The sequence below is a fragment of the Vespula pensylvanica genome, chromosome 10 (assembly GCF_014466175.1).
Source record: "Vespula pensylvanica isolate Volc-1 chromosome 10, ASM1446617v1, whole genome shotgun sequence".
NCBI lineage: Eukaryota > Metazoa > Arthropoda > Insecta > Hymenoptera > Vespidae > Vespula > Vespula pensylvanica.
Window position 1 is genome coordinate 8,181,873 of NC_057694.1, and position 19,543 is coordinate 8,201,415.

The 19,543-nt window shown below is 40.8% G+C and overlaps 1 protein-coding gene across 1 annotated transcript; it reads right to left on the reverse strand.

Moving 5' to 3' along the window:
- Positions 1-2,842: 2,842 nt before the first annotated feature.
- Positions 2,843-19,027, reverse strand: LOC122632367. The gene is made up of 10 exons (XM_043819077.1): positions 18,897-19,027; positions 18,709-18,766; positions 18,313-18,433; positions 17,669-18,244; positions 16,065-17,578; positions 15,160-15,353; positions 9,428-9,537; positions 9,227-9,340; positions 8,135-8,331; positions 2,843-4,001 (listed from the first exon to the last, which is right to left on the reverse strand). The coding sequence occupies exons 2-10, from the start codon at positions 18,736-18,738 to the stop codon at positions 3,012-3,014; spliced, it is 3,846 nt and encodes a 1,281-aa protein (XP_043675012.1). The 5' UTR covers positions 18,739-18,766; positions 18,897-19,027; the 3' UTR covers positions 2,843-3,011.
- Positions 19,028-19,543: the final 516 nt, after the last annotated feature.

Here is a 19,543-nt window from a genome sequence, read left to right on the forward strand (position 1 = left end):
TCAATCGGATGAGAAATATTTTTGGTCACAAAATATTATTTATCTCAAACGATCCTCGTTTGAGGATTATCGTACGTGTATATACAGGGAATACTTTTTTTACTCTTACGCAGACGAGACGTAACGTTTGACGAAATATCTAGAAGAATGTGATGGTATAAAAGATCTTATAAACGAAAGTTTCGAATCGAATCTCACGATACCACCTACGTGCACGAAGAGATCATTTGAAATATTCGAAACTTCGTTATACGATCAGATACAGATATCGAAGTTTAAATGAAAACGTTACGAGCGAACGTATAAATTAATTAGACTCGTATACAACACGGTTTAGAACTGATTACGCGATACGGCCGAAGCGGTACTTCCATTTCGTACATTCCGTTGATCATAATTTATAAGAAGAATAATTCATCCGCTACAAGCTCGATTATGTTCCCCTTTAAAAACTCTCGACGTAAAATTCTCGTCGGTATGTTCTATTCTTTCGAAACAACGAGAAGTAATGCGGTGGAAAAACTTTGAATAAACTGTTTAAAGAAAGTTCAAAAGCAATTAATACTTACGAAACACGCCTATTATTTATATTCTAATTACGCCGTTATTTTCTCATCGAAAATACAAACGTGCGCCCATACGTTCGCAAAGAATTTTCACAACTTATTCGACTATGTTTATGTATGTACGTACGTATGTACACGCGATAAAACGATAATTTATCTTATCGTTTCTTCGACCGGATAAATACGCGATATCGGCAAATATGCGACGTAGGTAGGTAGGTGGGTGGGTGGGTGGGTGGGTAGATAGGTAGGTATAGTTACGTACTTAGGTTCTGTGCTTCTTACGTTTACGACACTTGCGTATTATTCGGAAAAGATATTTTAGACATTTCGATGTGTTTCGCGGTTTTATCTCGAGTGGAGGAAAGGCAGGTCAGGGAAAATGAAAGATCCGAAAGGAAACATTCGGAATAGTTTTTCTATTATTCGACGATTGACGTTAATTATTCCGAGAGACTCCCTGAGTACAGGTTGAGCGACGATTACCATACTCGATGGATATATTTCTTTCCATCACCGCGTTAGATTCAACCGCGACGGAACAACTTTTTTTAAAACAAGTACTCGTCACTACGCTCGAATGAAATTTCTACGACATTATTCTCGAAAAACGATCCCTTGGAAGGAAGGGGTCTATTATCGGACGTGCGGAACGTGCGTCAACATTTAAACGTTTGTCTTTTTATCTACGAACAATTTCGTGAAAGAGAAAGAGAAAATCCGTCTATTTAGCGATAGAGTCATCTTCGAAGAATAGAGCAATTCCTATTAATTTACTAGCGCGTGCGCGCGCGCGAGAGAGAGAAAGAGAAAACTCGCCGAGGAAGAAGGACGAAATGGACGGAGGGCTAAACTCTCCAGCTATATTTACGTCTACTCGAAGGGAAAGAGAGTAAAGAAAACAAGAGGACGAGATAAAGAGGAAGAGTTGGTCGACCGTTACTTAAAGCTCCGATCCTTTGCTCGTCGGAAAAATTCAATCGAGACGACGACTGAGAAGCACGGACGATTAATCGTAATTTGTCAAATCTCTAACGATCGAACGAGAAACTCCGCATTTCCCCAGCATTCTCGATTTATGCCCAACAAAGTCATATCAAAAAGGACACAAGAGCTCGAGCCGTTTTTTATCGAAATGTACGTTTTGATTCCTTTTTATTCTCGTTTCTCCGAATAACGCTAGATCCGGCTTTTGTAACCTTTCGAAGTAAACGCAATTGATGTCGTTTCGAGTACCGCCGAAGGGCCAAAATATATGCTTTCGATAACTTTTATCTACGACTTTTTGTAGCGATATAACATTTTCTCGTTAGTTTTGATAACGCATTCTTTTTTGCGCCTCTCTCTCTCTCTCTCTCTCTCTCTAAAAACTTTAGAAAGAAGCAGTAGAAATATTTCCTACTACCTCCAAGTAGAATATTATCCCTCTCGCGTTAAAAAACAGATCGAACCCCTCGAACGGTTGATAAAGCGACGAGCCAATAACAACTTGTTTTCTTTCGTGTCGGCTAAGCTACGATTGTGCGATAAAAGAGATATTAATAAAAAATATTTGACATCTGTTTTCATCGTATGTAATACATGTGTAATTATCACGTTTCCTTTGGTTTCATCCCCTCGTTCGCGTACGAAAAGGAATCACGATTGGTACGAAAAAGATTCGCGATTGGTCCAACGAAGCTCTCGACCGTGCAACTTCTTTTCTATCTTTTTCTAGATCGCTCCTTGCACAGCGTTTATTTAACGAAGCTTCCTCTCGATTAAATTACACCATTCACGAGGAAATTAATCGAGTTTCGATGAATAGAACGCTTTACCTTCCCTGATGCGTAACGAATCGGAGCGGATTCAATCGCGTCCATATGGGAACAGACTGACAACGAGAATCCAAGCCGGACTTTGTCGGAGAATTACACGTATATCCATAGACTATTTAAATAGGAACGTTCGAACGACAGTTAATATAACAGAGTGGTCGTAGGAGTAAACGTAGCGATAAAAAAATTCATCTTTCCGAGGTATATTTTTCTAATAACTTTTTCTCGGGATATCCCATTTAAACGCTGCCGTTTTATATATATCGGATGGCAAAGTATCGTATTCCTCGTTGCTGCTACGAACAACCATCCTTCGAACCGATCTTTCTTTCAATTCTTTATACGATATATCGACGTGATTCAAGGAGCAAATTTACTTCTCGATTACCAACAGATTCGAGCAACGCGTGCTTTACGAAGTATAACATCGTACGTGGGTAAACGGACGTACGAGCAACGATGATCTCGGCTCCGATGCGTTTCGTTACCAGGTTACTCGATCGCGAGGAAAAGATTCGTTCCATCGGAAATTGCTAGTACGCAAAGGCTTCGAGTTCGTTCCGTTCGGCCGCTTTCGAGAGGAAACTTCGAAGATACGAAGTACGTTGCGACGATACGTTGCGTTCCTTTAAACGCAAGTCGCTTTATACCCTAGCACAACGTCCGGCGTTTTGCTGCAGGACGGTCGATCGAAGAGATACGCGATGCCGCCGTTCTCTTCCTTATCCCGATCGGAGCGAAGCTCCCCTTGGCGGTCGAGAATCGAAGGGGAAACGTCCTTGTTATCCCGAGCGGTCTTCTTCGAGGCGGGAGAAGGAGATGGAGTCGGTCGAAGAGCGGTCTCGATTTTGTCGACGTCGCTCACGCTGGATCGTCCGTAGCGTTGGAAGGCTTGTTGCGAGGCGTTAGCAGGGACGTTGGGAGCTCGGAGCACGGGCTCCTCGTTCTTCTCGAGAAAGTTGCAAACGCTTACGCGTCTCTCTCTCAGGAGGGACTTACCGAGACAGGAGGAAGTCGGACGTGCCAAAACGTCCATTCTGTCGAACTGGCAAACGCTGCTGCCGCGATCGCGGAAAGATGGCCTCGCAAGCACGTCCATTCTGTCGAAGTGACAAATACTCGAGCCCCGGTGATCCCTCTGAAGGGGTCTCGCCAAGACGTCCGTTCTATCGAAGTAACAGATACTCATACCTCGATCTCTCTGCGACGCTCTGCTCTGAAGAATCTGATACTCTCCGCGATCGACCTGACACACGCTCATACCCCTCTCGCGTTGTTGCAGCAACGGCTTGTCCAACGACTTACAAACGCTCGTCCTGCGTTGACCCACTTTCGATGGTTCCGTAAGCGCCGCCGTTAACATCGGTGCTTCCTTCGAACTCGCCGTCCCCGCTTCCTCGTTCTCCGGCCGATCGTCCTCGACGCTATTCCTTACGGTGGTGCACTCGGCCAAAACGAGAGACTGCAGGTCGAACGCGCTCTTGGCTCGTCTCGGTGTCTCCTGTTCGACCGCGACGAGGGACGCGCTGCTCGAACCGACGAAGACGCTGTTCTGTCTCGGCCTCCAGCACTCGGTGGTGCTACTGGCTACGCAGCTACCCTGGTGCGCCGGATGATCCTGCCAGTGGACGTTAAATTTCGAGTAAGTACGGTGCTGCCGAGTAAGACGAAACCGAGTTTCGGGTTCGTTTCGTGCTTCCTTGCTATCTCTATCGACGCGTATACCTTTCTCCTTCCACCGCGAGCCCCCGCCTCTTTTTTCCGAGCACTTTCCGCTCTACGTTTGCAATTATCTCGGCCGACGTGCTTTCGCAGTTTTACTTCGTTTCGCGCGTAATGCATTCTAACACGGTATATGGAAAAGTTTCGCTAAAAGTCCACCTATTTGTCTCTTTTCCGATACATGTCGCGCTGATAAAGCGTCTTGGCCCTACCGCGAGAAGCTTCAAGCTTAAAGGAAAAAAGTGGAAGAGAAAGCGAACAGAAGTCGCGTGCGCGCTGCTCGTGCTGTTGATCGTTACGATTGATACAGGCGTCGGATAGTTACACAGAGAGAGAGAGAGAGAGAGAGAGAGAACGATAAAGTCGGAACGACTCTGGAGCGTACGACGAAGGAACAAGCGCCAAGTTTGTTCCCGTGGGAACGACGAATAACGTGGAATGTACTTTGAGTCGCAAACTCTCAAAACCGACGAGTTCGCATCGCCGACGTAACATTATTTTTCCTTTAATGTCGACCTTTTACTCGCGATCGAATCTTATCGAACCCTATTAGATATCTTTAAAATTTGTTTCTTGCCTTTTTTCACCTTATTCTACTCGATATCCCGCGATGATAGCTCGCCCGTTTCCATACGTTATGCGAACGAGGATAACGAGCTTGAGGTAGCAGGGTTGTTATCGTCGTTAAATATTTTTCTTATTATTAATCCACTCGAGCACGAAGGAACGACGTCGAGCGAATCGATCGACTATTTAATAAGTAGATGATACGGATAATAAAGTCGAAGGCAAGAGCTCTTCGATATCTTTGCAATTTCGAAACGTAAACTTTTACGAGCCGTCGACGGGTCTCGTCGACGAGGAGGCTGGCTCTCCACCTCCGCACCGTTTTACGATAAAACGAAACAATTCGATCGTTTTCAAATTCGGCGAAACGATAGTTAACGTTTGGACCGAGCAGCATCCGACAGACGTTCTTCTCGGGCACAATTTTGGGTCGACGATGATCGATAGATAATAATCCATCGACCAACATTCGCCTTTATCCTATCCGCTCCGAACGAAATCCGCCGGGGATTTTCAATTCGAAGCTGAGCTTTGTAAGTTAGGAGGAAGGACGGTTAATTCGAGCGATCCTCATTATCGGAAAACATTCGACGACGATAAGAGACGCGCGTTCGCTCGATCATTTGCCGGAACGGTCTTCTCTCCGAGTGGTCAGAATCGTCCCCCCACCTCCCCCCCACCACCTTTCGTTCAATGCGACACCGCGACAAGCGACGCGTTTCCATTTTGCGTGGCATTTTCATTCGCACTGGCTCTCGTCGACGCCCTTTCCGTCGTCCTTTGCCAAATCGAATTTTCTAAATAATTTACTTAAGCGTCGGTTATCGACTCTCGCACGTAATACAACTTTCGATACAAGCAACTTTCTACGAAGAAAAAAAAATATGACGACAACGCTCTATGGAAAAATCAACGCGACTTGCCGATTTTACCTGGCAGCGTTTAACACGGTTAACACGGTTTACGATTTATTTACGCGTTATCGTCGGAAATAGATTCCGTTAGCGTCGTACGCTAGCTACGATTTCTCCTCGTCGTTTTTCTCGCATTTTTCACACTCGGAAACGTGCGATAAAAGTGCGAGCTAATATCATTTGGAGTAAAATTTCGAGAAAGATTTCTTCCGAAGCGACCACGAGAGAAACAACCTCGCGTGGCTTGATACCTCGTAATAGATATCTCCTATCGTTACGGTAATATCGCGTTGCTACCGGAAAAGGAACTCTTTATGCAGATATTCTTGGTGTCCTGTAAAAAATGTTAGAACGATGTAAGCGCTACGTTTCGTCTCGGAAATGCGTTGACTTTTATTTTCGGTCATCCCATTAAGAAATACGCCCAGAAGCCACGGCTTCTAACGAGAGCAGCTTAAACTCGACGAATCGTGATAGAAGTTTTAAAAACGTTCCACTCTTAACGCTCGTCCATATCGTAGTAAAATTTTTCTCTAAAAATATTTCTTCTTTCGTATCCTACTATGTAAAGGCTCCCGTATGTATCCCGGAAGGACAATTTCTCTTCTTCTCGATCGACTATAAATATTCGGAGACGGTAAAGTGAGGGAACGAACCGGGGACGTTGCACTCCTAGTCGGATGAGTATTTTCGTACGCACCGCGGACGCTGGGAGCTACTCGAAGCGTACGTCGATTCTGAGATCTCTTTATCGTCAAAACGTTTCAATGAGAACCGATCGGTGCATCGGATAGGTAGGTAATCGAGCCGTTTCGATCGAACAATAATCCACGTTGAAACGCCGTTGAAAGGAATATTGGTGGGGGAAAAAAAAAAAAAAAAAAAAAAGAGAGATCGCAAGAACGTCGAAGTCGTATCGTTTCTTTGTCGGCTTACTCGTTACTTGAAAAGTCGGAACTACTTTCAATTCGTTTGAACTCGCGCGGTCAATGGTACGTCAATCGAGAAATACGGCAAACGTCAACAAAGTCCTGCCGGAAGCTTTACGCGCGCGAACATTAGTCTTCCCGCGTTTCCCGCGCTCCTATTGCCAGTCCTATGCTTACAACGTGTAATCTTGTAACAAAAAACGATAACTCGGAATCTCTGCTTTCGATCGATCGAAAGCTTTCGTCGTATCTACATTTCTCTGATCACGATTGAAAATGTTAACAGGTTCTCTCTTTCTCTCTCCCGATGAGATAAATCAAGAGAAATATTTTACTCGATACCACTCGACGTTTCTCAATTTACTATCGAGCCACTTCAACATCGATATTCTGCCTACCTACGTACGCATATACTATGTAGATGCATCGTCCATAGATAACTATAGGTACCGATAGATACCTATAGATGCCTCTAGACACCTATATACATATACGAATGATAAACGACCTTGCCTTCGAGTTTACGTTATAAAATCCTAACAGAAACGATCTCGTCGTCCGGAGAATTTGCTTCTCGACGTTTCGAGAAAACTCCAAGAAGAATTCCAACATCCTTCGCGTTTCCCATTTCATCTTGTTACACGGTGATCCGGGTCTCGCGTTTTTTTCCTGATTATCCTCGGTGCTTCGTTTTCTTCTTTATTTCTCTATCCAACAAAAGTATAAGATCTACGATCGTACTCGAAATTTCTTTTTTTTTACGTCGCACCTTTTTCTTTGGAGAGATTATCTCCCTGCTCTCGTAAGAATAAACGATGAGAAGGCTTGAACGTCAAAAGACGTAATTCGGGTGAGAAAAATGTGAGAGAAACGGAAGAAAAATGGAAAAGGAGAAAGGGATTCTAAGAGGTCGTTCTTACTCGAGCGTAGGATCGTTATGTAAGTACGCGTTTATTCCGATGATGCTCTCTCTCGCTCTCTCCCTCTCTCCGGGTTGCGTTCGGCGTGCGTCAGAGGTCTCGGACAAGAAGGGAGGTCGAACGAGTAATGGATACGGCAGGAACGTCGATCGACCTCGCTTTGACATTGCTTTCACTCGGCAGGGATGCATTTTCGCCATGTACGAATTCATTCTAATTCCGTTGATTTGACCATTCAGCGTTGATCGATCGATCGGACATGTCGCACGAAGGGTCGTCCTACTCGAATCCAAGAGCCACCGGCTCGACATAGCGGTAATCCGTTTGAAGCACGCCGTCGTCAACGATCAACGATCAACGATCAGGTTGCGCAAACTTACTCGAAGAGAACTTACAAACTCGAGCCTAGGCATGGTGTAACGACCTTAAGAGATTAATCGACCTAAAAGTTCTCCTAACGTCTTACGACTGATCCGTTCTTTCGCGACCCTACTACGTTACGGATTACGAACGAAAATATTCAAGTAAGCCGATTTGACCGCACCGAGGAAACAGCTACTTTCTACTTAATATTTTTTCTAGGGAGGTTTTAGGGAGCAAGCGGTAGAAGGGGGATATGCTAAACTAAACTAAGGAAGCTCCAAGAAAGAAGTGTCACGAACAAAGTTTACAAGAGAAACTGATCAATGGAGTTCTAACCGTAAGCGCGTTCATGTCGACCATCGTGCAGCTTTGCCTGTGTTGTTGCTGAAACTTTGGCTGATAGGGCTCCAACATTCTGATCTTTCCCCATCGATTAAAAAATAACGCTATCGCTGCGACCCAAAGGACGAGAACTAGGACGACGATCAGAGCTTCCTCGGCTCTGACCACGACCGCACCCGTTTCTGGTATTCCTGAAAGAACGAATATAAAAGAAAAGAAAAATCGAAAGCTTTTTTAACCCGGACGCTTTGTTCACGAATCGTTCACGATCTTTAAAAAGGAAATGAACGACCAATTAAAAGACCGATCTTATTCGAGTCCACGGAGCGTTTTTATCCAAAGCAAAATGTTTCCTCTGCCCTAGCCATCGTTCCAAGCTCGATACGATAACGACTTTCGTGCGAGTGAAAACCGGAAAATACGACACGCGCAACGTACGTACGTACGTACGTTTGTCGCTGCACGATTCGATCCGTCTTCTCTCTCGTATCTCGCCGTACGTAATACAAGCATCCTTTGTTGCACTTTCCGAAATGCGTCGATCAATAACGATAGAAATTTTCAAACCTCGAATCTAAAGTTTATATAACGCGAACAATTGAAATATGGATCGTTAAGATTGCTTCTCGATTTACTAGTTTGCGATTCTAATTCGTCGTGCGATATAATCGATAACGATAAATCAGAAAATCGACATATTTATTGGGAACATCCGAGCGTCTCTGTAAAACGGTGCTGGTGCATTTACCGAACCTTCTCTATGAGTAATGCGCGTCCGTCGGTGTCCGTACTCGCGCGCGCGCGCGTGTGTGTATCGTGAAACGTTAGATTTATAGCTCTTAGAACTCGCTATTACGACACCGAAATGATCTAGGATGTCGTAGATATTTGACGAAGAAGACGATAAATCGTCTTGATGGCAAAGTCGTCGATCAAAAAAGATTAGCACGATCGCACGATTCCGCTTTAGTTTTAATCACTGGCTCCTTCGTATTTATCGGATAAATATAAGACGAAACGATTGACAATGTTTTAAAACCGATCTCGTTCCTGTTCATCTTCGGACCTCATTTTCGAGCTTATCACCTGGATATGTTGAATTTAATTCGATGCCGGCATCCAATTCCGAGGGTATAGACCCAGCAAGGACGGTGTCGTCCGGTGCTTCCTCGAGCATCACCTCGATTTTTGTTACGTCACCTGAGAAAATACGAGCATCTCCATAATCTATATACGTATACATATATCTCGACCATTTAGTACGCGATACCGACGCTGACTACTTACCGCTGACATTGACGTTTTGGTATTTAACGGGCAAAGGGGTGACATGTCGATGTTTTCTGACTCGATCGCCACCCTCCACCGCGAACGAATTGCTTTCTTCTATCAAAAGTCTAAAACATAAAGTAAACGATACGTTTATTATCAATTAGTTTTCCAAACAGGTTAAGCGATATGAAGTTATTACGCTACCGTGGCCGATAATTTTTGCGAAAAGCATCGATACGTTTACTTACTTTGCCGTACCGACAAGCCCTCATCCATTATTCAACGAACTCATCTGGCAAACTTTGGTATAGGTGTACGAACGATCTATCTCGCTTTTACCGCACAAAATTCGGCCATAGGGCTAACCATAATCCGATTGCATTATGTAATGTTCTACAGAGGCTCAGCCAATAATGCGATTTCTCGAATTCCACGATGAATTTGAAAGCGGGAGAGAGAGAGAGAGAGAGAGCGAGCGCGCGCGCTTAAATGTAAGAGGAAATAACATAATCGGGGAAAAATAGAAAGTGTTATAATGTCCTATACTATAGGCTGAGGAGACGGGAAAATGAAACGACTCACGTGCGACGAAGCTTTTCTCTATCGACGAGTGTACATAAATACTTGTGAAAAGGGATGTCGCAGCAACAGAACCCAATTCAAACTCTCGTATTTCAGGAGATGTGCTTACCGCTAAAAGCTTGGCAGACAACGGATAAAGAGCGAGAAAATCATGCCGGGGATAGGAAGTAAGCAAAGATAATTACATCGAGACTCGTTCTTTTCCTTTCTAACGACATCTCTTATCTCTTTACAAGACTTACGTTCCTGCTCGCCATTCTTCCCGACGACTCCAGATTACGTTTCAAAAGGGGGAAAAAAAGGAAAGAGCACTAATTGCTTACGATTAATAAACGAGAGATACCTAACTCTAATCTTCCAAGAAATTTTTATCCAATTTCGAAAGTGCCTCCCATCGTAATTGAAACCGACTCGTTTTAAATCGACGATATTAAATTTGTAAAGAATGTCGTGGATTTTGTTACACGCTAACCGGTATTTCGTTATGTAAAGCTGTTAACGGGGAGTCTGGTTAGGTAACAGTTAATAAGCGAGGACGTTCAATACATGAAAAAGTAGCTGGAAAGATAATTGAAGGGCTGCCGAAGAAAGATACGGTGCAGCCCCGTAGGCTAATCAATACAGAAGCGAAGAAGACGCGTCTTATGAAATTTTCTAAGCAACGCTCCTCTCTCTCTCTCGCGCGCGCGCGCGCGCGCCTTTGTCGCTACTCGAGTCACGAATCGCGACAACGACGCAACTTGAACGTTTCTTTATCGCAATCTAGCAAGATCTTCCTTCTATCGTCGTAATATCGGCGTCGTAAAACGCTATACGCAATAAAGCGATGAGCAGAGTACCATTAACTTACCAATATATGTACTTTAATCGTGAAACGTATTTGCTTTTCATCAACCGGTCGAGATATTCTTTTCATAAGAGGACCACACTACGTAAAGCGATAATAAAGTTGTTGCTTGCGAATGAAAACGAAAAAGTCAGTTCCTCTTTCCTTTACGACGAATTTCAATTCTCGTCCTTCTCATCGTCCATCTTCGATAAAAGATATAGCGAAAATAAAAGATAAACGAAAGAGGAGCCAATAAGCGAATTTATGAAGAGGAATCGAATCGGACGAATACAAAAAAGAAAAAAAAATTCTAAGAACTTGAGATATATAAGTGAGATTAAACCAAACGTATCTCCTCGTTTAATCAAGAGAAAAATATTAAAAGATTATTCACTTTTAATCGCACAAATCGATCTTAATCGAACGGATACGTTCGGACTTTTCTTTTTGCGACGACTCGAGTCTCACGCGGAGTGATTTGTCTCGTTGCTAGCTAAAGACGGGTAATAAATTTGCGGTGGTAAACTGGAAACGTCATTAAACCACGCTTGAGAAGGTACGACTGTTCGAAACTTGTTCAACTTTGACAGCACTCGTGCGCGTCGTCCACGAATTACACACGTAGGTATGTGTACAAACGTACGTAGCTATGCATATACGCTCTCTCAAGCGCAAGACAAACGGTTCTACGAATCAAAGAAATGTCATTAATTTCCTTAAACATGTCGTATCTATCAACGAAGAAGTTAGACGTATTTACGTATGCTTTCGTTATTTATTCGAGCGAAACTTGGACGAAAAGAACAGCGTGTAGTTATATACGGTGTCGTACGCGGGCTAAACCGACGCGGCGGATACAGTGTCGTGTGTAACGTTGAAAGACTTTTTCGGCCGAAAGAATGGAGAAAATTATTTCCTTCGATTTTAGAAAGGCCGAAGACCGAGAAGGGATTGGAAAGCCGATAAAATTCCGGAAGGTAAGAGTCGTTTCGATGAGACGATACGTGTCGCCCGCAGGAAAATATTTCCCTCGCGAGTTTCCTTCGTGAGAACGATTAGAGCGAAGGAAAGAAAGAGAGAAAATACGCTCGCTTCCATTCTTTCATACAACGTCCCTTTGTTTTATTTCTCTCTCCTCTCTCAATTCTTCCTTATGCAACGTTCTTCCCGTCTTCGTGTCAGAATCGAGAAAAGTTTGCTCACGACAATACGCCTTCGTATCGCGATGGTAACCTTGAAAGTCCTTCATCCTATTTACGTACTCGCACGAATACCAGCCGCTTCACCGACACGTTCGATGAATCGTAAACGTAACGGCCGAACGATATCTCGATCCATTCGCCTTTGCGCGAATATCGTAGGAGGATAACTTTAAAATGATTTAATAAATAAAATTACACGGTCCTAAAGATTGAACTCTAACTCGACTCGCTGCCATTACGTCTCCCTATTCGCAAGCTGCTCGTCATTTCGACGAGCGGTACGCGCGATTTTTAACGTTGCGCTCGACTCGCTGCAAACCCCTAGATTCAACGGATTAGTTGGACGGCTCGACTTCGTTACGATCGAAGCTAATAGCTTTCGATCCTAATAGGCCTCCTGTAGTTTTTCAAACTTTCGTAGACGCAATCCTCCCTTTCCCTTCATTTTTTTTCGAGATACTCGAGTCGTCGCAAACGAGTTTACTCGCGACGAGATGCCTGTGCAAACTTCCTTTCTTCGTACCACGACGTACGTTTCGGAAAGGCAAATAAATCCTTTCCATTCGTTCATATCTACATCTAGAATAATTTCGATTCAAGAACGACGGATAAATATAATCCGATTCGCGCACCGAAGAAAATAAGAAGCATCGAAAGAAAAAGCATCGCATGCGCAAACGCAATCCAGACGCGGCTACCGCGTCTATCGTGTAAACAATCTGGTATGACATTTATTATTTCAAACCAATCGATGAATCAAACCGATCGAAAACTCGCGTTCTTAGACGAATGGCAGCCGACTACGTGGTTAAATTCTGTTTAAAATTATTACTTGTAACGATACAATGAAAATATTGGATGGATATATTTAACGCGAATCGAATATCGTCGATCGATCACGAAATCATCGGATTGATCCTCGGAGATCGGACGAGATATACCTCCTTGATATCTAATGATATATTTGATACGACGACGTTTAGCGTTACGATGCCGGTAACATCCGTAACAAGGCGAATTCTTCGCGTGGTTATAGCTTCGAATCAGCCTGGATTCAATTTTTCACGAGAAATGTTTCTAATATCTATCCTATTACTTCCAACCATCGATCTGATGCAGCATAACTGGGCTCAAGGTTACGACACGAGTCTCTCTCCGGCAGGATGAAAGAAACGCGAATCAATGGATTCCTAATGCCTTCCAACTATCGCGATTCTTCCACTACGGCGAGACGGATTGTTGCGATGTCCGAGTTGCGACGACGATTCTTTCATCGACGCGCCTATATATTTTACATTTACGCTAAAACGATACATCTCTAATTGTTCGAACTGACGTTACTAAACGTACCTCGCACGATCGTGTTGTTACTCTTCCTTGAAAACGTGCTTTACAAAATTACTATCTCCAAGACGATCTCACTCTCTACGTAAGGCCGCTTCTTCCTGCGTAATTGTTAATTATCGTTCGCATACGGCTTCCTCGAGTCATAAGGATTTATAATCCAGAATAGATGTAGCCTCGGCGATAACTCGACGATTCGAGCCGAAGACGCGCGATACCGCTTCTTTCTCTTCTCAAAATTTTCAAAACAACAACATTCCGATACAATGGTTATAACCTTACGAGAAAAAGAAAGAAACTATTGATACGAACGAAATCTCGTAAACACTTTTCTTTCTTTCTCTATTTCGAAAGGAGGAGGGCAGCGAATACAAAGACCGAATCGTCCTAGGAAAGAGAGAGAGAGAGAGAGAGAGAGAGAGAGAGAGAGAGAGAGCTCTCGCAAGGTAAAGAGAAAAAAGACGGAGGAATCCGATTTCGTTAAAAAAGGTCTAACAAGATTGGTCACGGGAACGATGCGTTTAAAATTTGATTTGCTTCCTTCGCGATAGGCTCCGATCGGGTTGGCGGAGGGTGGAGAGAGGGAGGGAGAAAAAGAGAGAGAGAGAGAGAGAGAGAGAGAGAGAGAGAGAGAGAGAGAAGCCCGTATTTCAGAGGCCGTACCACCAAAGTCGTCCATCAATCCTGCGAGTGCTTTTAGGTACCCCGAAGCAAAGTACCGATGTATGTACATATCGTATATATGTACCTATATATAGACAAATACACACGATTTGCAAAATTCTTCGCTCGGACGAAAAAATTCTCGCGAATAATACGTACGCTACGTTACGCCGCAGGTAGGAATATTTTTATTCGTGAAACTTTTTTTAATACCGTAAAATTTCGCACGCAACTATCGTTATAAGCAAAGATTCTCGCCGATCTCCGTCGCTTTATGCTCCAAAAAAGAAGCTTCTTACCACCGAGGGGATGGTAGCCAGAAGAAAAAGATTTGCTATTCTTTACACGAAAATAAAGCTTCGCAGTCGGGATGACCTAAATATTCGACGAACGGTCGGTTTTTTTTCTCTCCCTCTCTCTTTTTTCTTTTCCGGCTAATCGAGGACGATGGTAAATCTTATGTACAGTTATGCCGCAATCGGTATATTCTTTGAAAAAAGTGCCAAGGAAACATTAGCGATTTTTCAAATTCTCCTTTCCGTCAATTCCCATTAAACGGAAATATTAATTCGATACTTTTTATCTCTACGAGCCTTATAATATCCTCATCTACTTAATTACATCCAAGGATATAAATATATTTGATATAACATATATTTAATATACGACAAAATTTTCTTCAACCTTGGATGAAATAAAAATATGTCCGTTTAAACGATATACCCTAAACATAATGAATTCTTTTATACAATTCGATTCTCTCCTTCGAATATGTACTTATTGATTAACACGTGTCATGATGCTCGAGACATTAAAGAAGAATACAAGTTACGTGTATATATACGAGCTGTCATATTTAAAACGTACATTCGTTCGAAATCATTACATTCGAAATAGATACACAGCTATAGCACGCTTTTCGTATCGCTTGAAATATTAACCTTTTTTCCATCGAAGAAATGATAACGAAGAAAACAAGTCAAAAAGCATTATACCGCGATGATCGGCAGCTTTCGCAATATGGCGTTATATTATTATAAAAAAAAAAAAAAAGAAAGAAAGAAAGAAAGAAAAAAGTAAGAAAATAGTCAAAAAGAAAAGACAACAATGCGAAATAAGTGACTAACCTTTGAATTTGACGCAGTACACTTCCCTGTCCGCTACTTTTGAAAGATGCGTTTCTCGATGTGTTTTTCTTGACACTTGTTCCCTGCTCTATCAAAACGATCGAGAAAAACACAAGTCTTTGTTGTCGAAGAATTTGGAAGAAAATAATAAGAGAAAAGTGTCGAGAGAGGCGCGAAACTCGAACCGTAATCGCCTAACTTCTCCACGTGACTGACGGAAAGAGTAAGTGCGCGTATCCCCTCCAGTTAGGCGGATCGCAGAAGCCGAAACTAAACTACTCACAGAGCGCAGGTCTACGTTTACCCTCAAGAGAGGGGAGGGAGAGAGAGAGAGAGAGAGAGAGAGAGAGAAATAGTAAAACAAAATAGGTCTTCCAAAACAAAACACAGAGCAAGACGCACCTAAATTTTATAATCTATTCGCACTGTAGTAATAATAATAATAATAGTAGTAGTAGTAGTAGTAGTAGTAGTAGTAGTAGTAGTAGTAGTAGTAGTAGATCATTCATACTTTTTAAATCATATATTTAATATTATTTTTCTTAACATACAAAGTATAATATACTTCCTCGTAATAAAAATCTCTTTCGATTCTTGATAAAAGTAGAAAAATAGTAAAGGTATGAAAAATGTATATACAAAATATAAATATTATATAATTAGAAATACATTTGTATAATACCTGTCATCAATTTATAAAATATCTCGTTCTTTATTTCGATAACTTCATATTACGTTCCGTAGTAATACATTTTACGTTCCGAATTATTCAAATAAACATTTAATGCATTGGAAAAAATCGTGCTTAATTCCTCAAAATTCTCGTATATAAAATAAAAAAGAGTAAATATTATTTTTGACTCTATTTCTCCATCCATTTCTCGTAGTCGCCTTTTTGCATGTACCTTCCCATAGCACCATAAAACATATGCTATTTTGATTAAATCGGCTTCCCACGAGTTGCGTCGTTTACATCTGGTAAGCATTTTCATCGAAAGAAAAAATATTCTATCTAGCATCATTTCCGCGTCGTGTACAGACTGCATCTCATGAAGGAGCATTTTAAATTCTGGGATGGCGTTTAAACTACTAAACAAAGGACAATGCTTGTAGTAATGAGTTAACAACTTTAAAAGTTTACCGGTCAGTGGTATAATAGAAACATCGATACTGCGTAAAAATGAATAACCAATTTCAGACAAACCATGAAGTTTCTCAAAGTTATTTATAAATTCTTTTGGATCCAATATAAACGAATTTGCAATGTATATTTGATCTCTTGCAAATGATGTATTCTTCGTAATCTTATTGTTTGTACCGCAATTTGTTAAACTACCACTTTTTATCTCATTGTTTGCGTTAGTACCATTTAGTCGACTACCGCTTGCTCGACTATCCCTTGATTTGTTATCATTTCTTTGACTATCATTTGGTTTATCTCTTACTTTCCTATCGCTTGGTTTATTACCATTTGGTTGATTATCATTTGGTTTGTTATCATTTCTTTGACTATCATTTGGTTTATTATCTCTTGCTTTCCTATCGCTTAGTTTATTACCATTTGGTTGACTATCATTAGGTTTATTAGCATTTGGTTGACTATCATTAGGTTTATTAGCGTTTGGTTGACTATCATTAGGTTTATAACCATTTGGTTGACTATTATTAGGTTTATTAGCGTTTGGTTGACTATCATTAGGTTTATTACCATTTGGTTGATTTTGTCGACAACCACTTGGTTTATTATCTTTTGGTTTTCTATCCTTTGGTTTGTTACCATTTCTTTGACTATCGGTTGGTTTATTACCATTTGATTGACTATCGCTTGGTCGATTGCCACTCTTGGAAGAGAAAAGCTCTGCTCTTGATTGAACTTTCCTAACGTAACGTACTATTTCTGCTTTTGAATTTGCATTATTTTTTATTTTATTATACGCCTTACGATGACGTTTATTTCGTAAAGTAGCTTCGTAGTCTTCTAGAACCTTACCATGAGAACTATTAATAATATCATGCGCAAATTGTGTAGATAATACAGTATTAGCAAAAAACATTGCATGCGCTACAAAGGAAACCACGTCGACCATATCGACCTTACGCTTTTCCCGATACTTCTCGACGATACGATATCCGTTGAATCCGATACAAGCGACGTTGACAGATATATTACCAATTACTGCTGTATTATACGCTACTCTGGTAGCTAATCCTATATTTTTACCAGTTTGCGCAACTTTTGAAAGTATTGAACTTCCCTTGGTCAATGCAAACCCCATTGTATATCCGGCAACGCTGATCCAGGATGACAATGCATTTCTGTCTCTAAGACTAACAGATTCTTTATGCGATTTACGATCGATTAAATTATGTATAGATCTGCCAAACATCCAAACACCGCCAAAACTTGTCGCTGTTGTTCCTGTTTTAAAAAAATTATCCCGTTATTCGATTAGAAACGATTTACATTCTAAACGTCAAATAATAACGCTACGAATAATATTTGTATTACCTGCCAACATGACCATAGGTGCGATAGGAGTAAACCATGACAAAGCAGTAATTCCAAGAGCGCCGAAACTTAAAACGCTAGATGCCACATCTATGTGGTTAACGATTTTAGTGTTTAACGAACATACCGGTGAAAAATGAATTGCAAGCAATACTGTAGAACTCTTTTCCGTTATATCTAATTCAAGATCTGCTTCGTAATATCCATTTTTGGGTACTACCATAATACAAGGGAACAATTTATTATGCGTCAAATAATCGTTCCAATTTAAGTATAATCTTCCATCGTGGTCTACATATTGTATATTATACTTTTCCTCGAGATCGTCATATGAACTTACTTTGCTATGATTTCTAATTTTAAAAATTGGAATATACTTAATCTCTCTGTTAGCTGTCTGGTTAGATTGTTCTGGTATTTCACATGTAACGTTATATAAGACACTGCAGAAAATACTCCCATCCGACTCCTTACCATAATTCGTTATTTGATCGTATATCGAAGATACCATTTTGCTTCTATATTGTATTTGTTCGTCGCCGTCAGTCGATTTTTCTTTATTTTCTGGAATACGATCTATCAAGACATTTGATTTATTCTTAACATTTTCTATCTTATCGATTTACGTTCATCCTCGTAATTACCTAATGCATATCCAATATATTGACGTAATATGTCGAAATCTTCCGCTTCATATTTATTCCAATCAGGAAGAAGTTCATAAAATTCCTGTTGTATGGTTTTGGCAATCCTTATCATGTTTTTCTGTTTAAAATAGGACAAGAATATATATATGATAAACTATGCGAAGAAAATAATTATATTGTACGAGTGTAGCCTATCGTCTTTTTATAAATTAATATCTATATTTAAAAACTGATAATTATGATCTTATAAATATTACAAGTATTGCGAATAAATTAGTCGAACCGAAACGATAAAAATCAAATTATTTGCAACAACTTATCGCTAATGCAGTTAAAATGTGCATTGTTTATTTTAATTTCACATTTAAATCATATAATGAAAATTATATTTACCCGTATATCGTCAGCTACGTCGATCGACATTATTTCAGCTTTACGACTGCGAAGTAAACTACGAAATAAACGGGGAATTATTCGAGCTTATCTCAAGTTATCCGAGCTTATCTTAAGTTATGCATGATTATATATAACATTACGCATTGCCAACAGCGATAGAAATTTATATAGAAAGATTTTCTTACTTGCGGATTAATTACCACGGGAACGAATGACGAACGTTTCGTATATAGCAAAAATTTCCAGATTCTTGTATCTAACCTGTTCCAAGCTATTTATTAATAGTTGCTAATAATCCAGTTACACGCTAGACGGGTTTTAACGAAATGATCTGTACAAATTTTGGGAGTAGGTTCTAGGGATCGAAGTAAAAAATACCCTATGGACGTTGATTCGAAATTATCAATCATCAATCTGATGCAGAAGAAGAAAGCTAAGCGCTTTAACGCGATCGTTTCTTTAGGCATTGCAAGAAAATTTCGAATCGTCGTAACTTCAGCAGTAAACGATTCATAGGACATTTTTGATTTGTTCAAGCCTTTGAAATTAATACCCAAAGTTCGTACAGATCGTTCAGTTGTATCCTATATATTTGTACAAATCATACATTCCTCTAGATATATACGTATTATATACAACACGCATCTCGTTACGATTTGAAATAACAAGAGATGAAACTACTGTTGGATCTTTTTTTTTTTTTTCTTTTTATCGATTCAAGTATAATACTCTTTTGCAGTTTAAAAAAAAGAAACTCTTCGGTGTTGACAATAAAAAATTTATTATCTTTGTTATGATTGACGAGTCATTTTTGTATTTTTAAAAATTATAA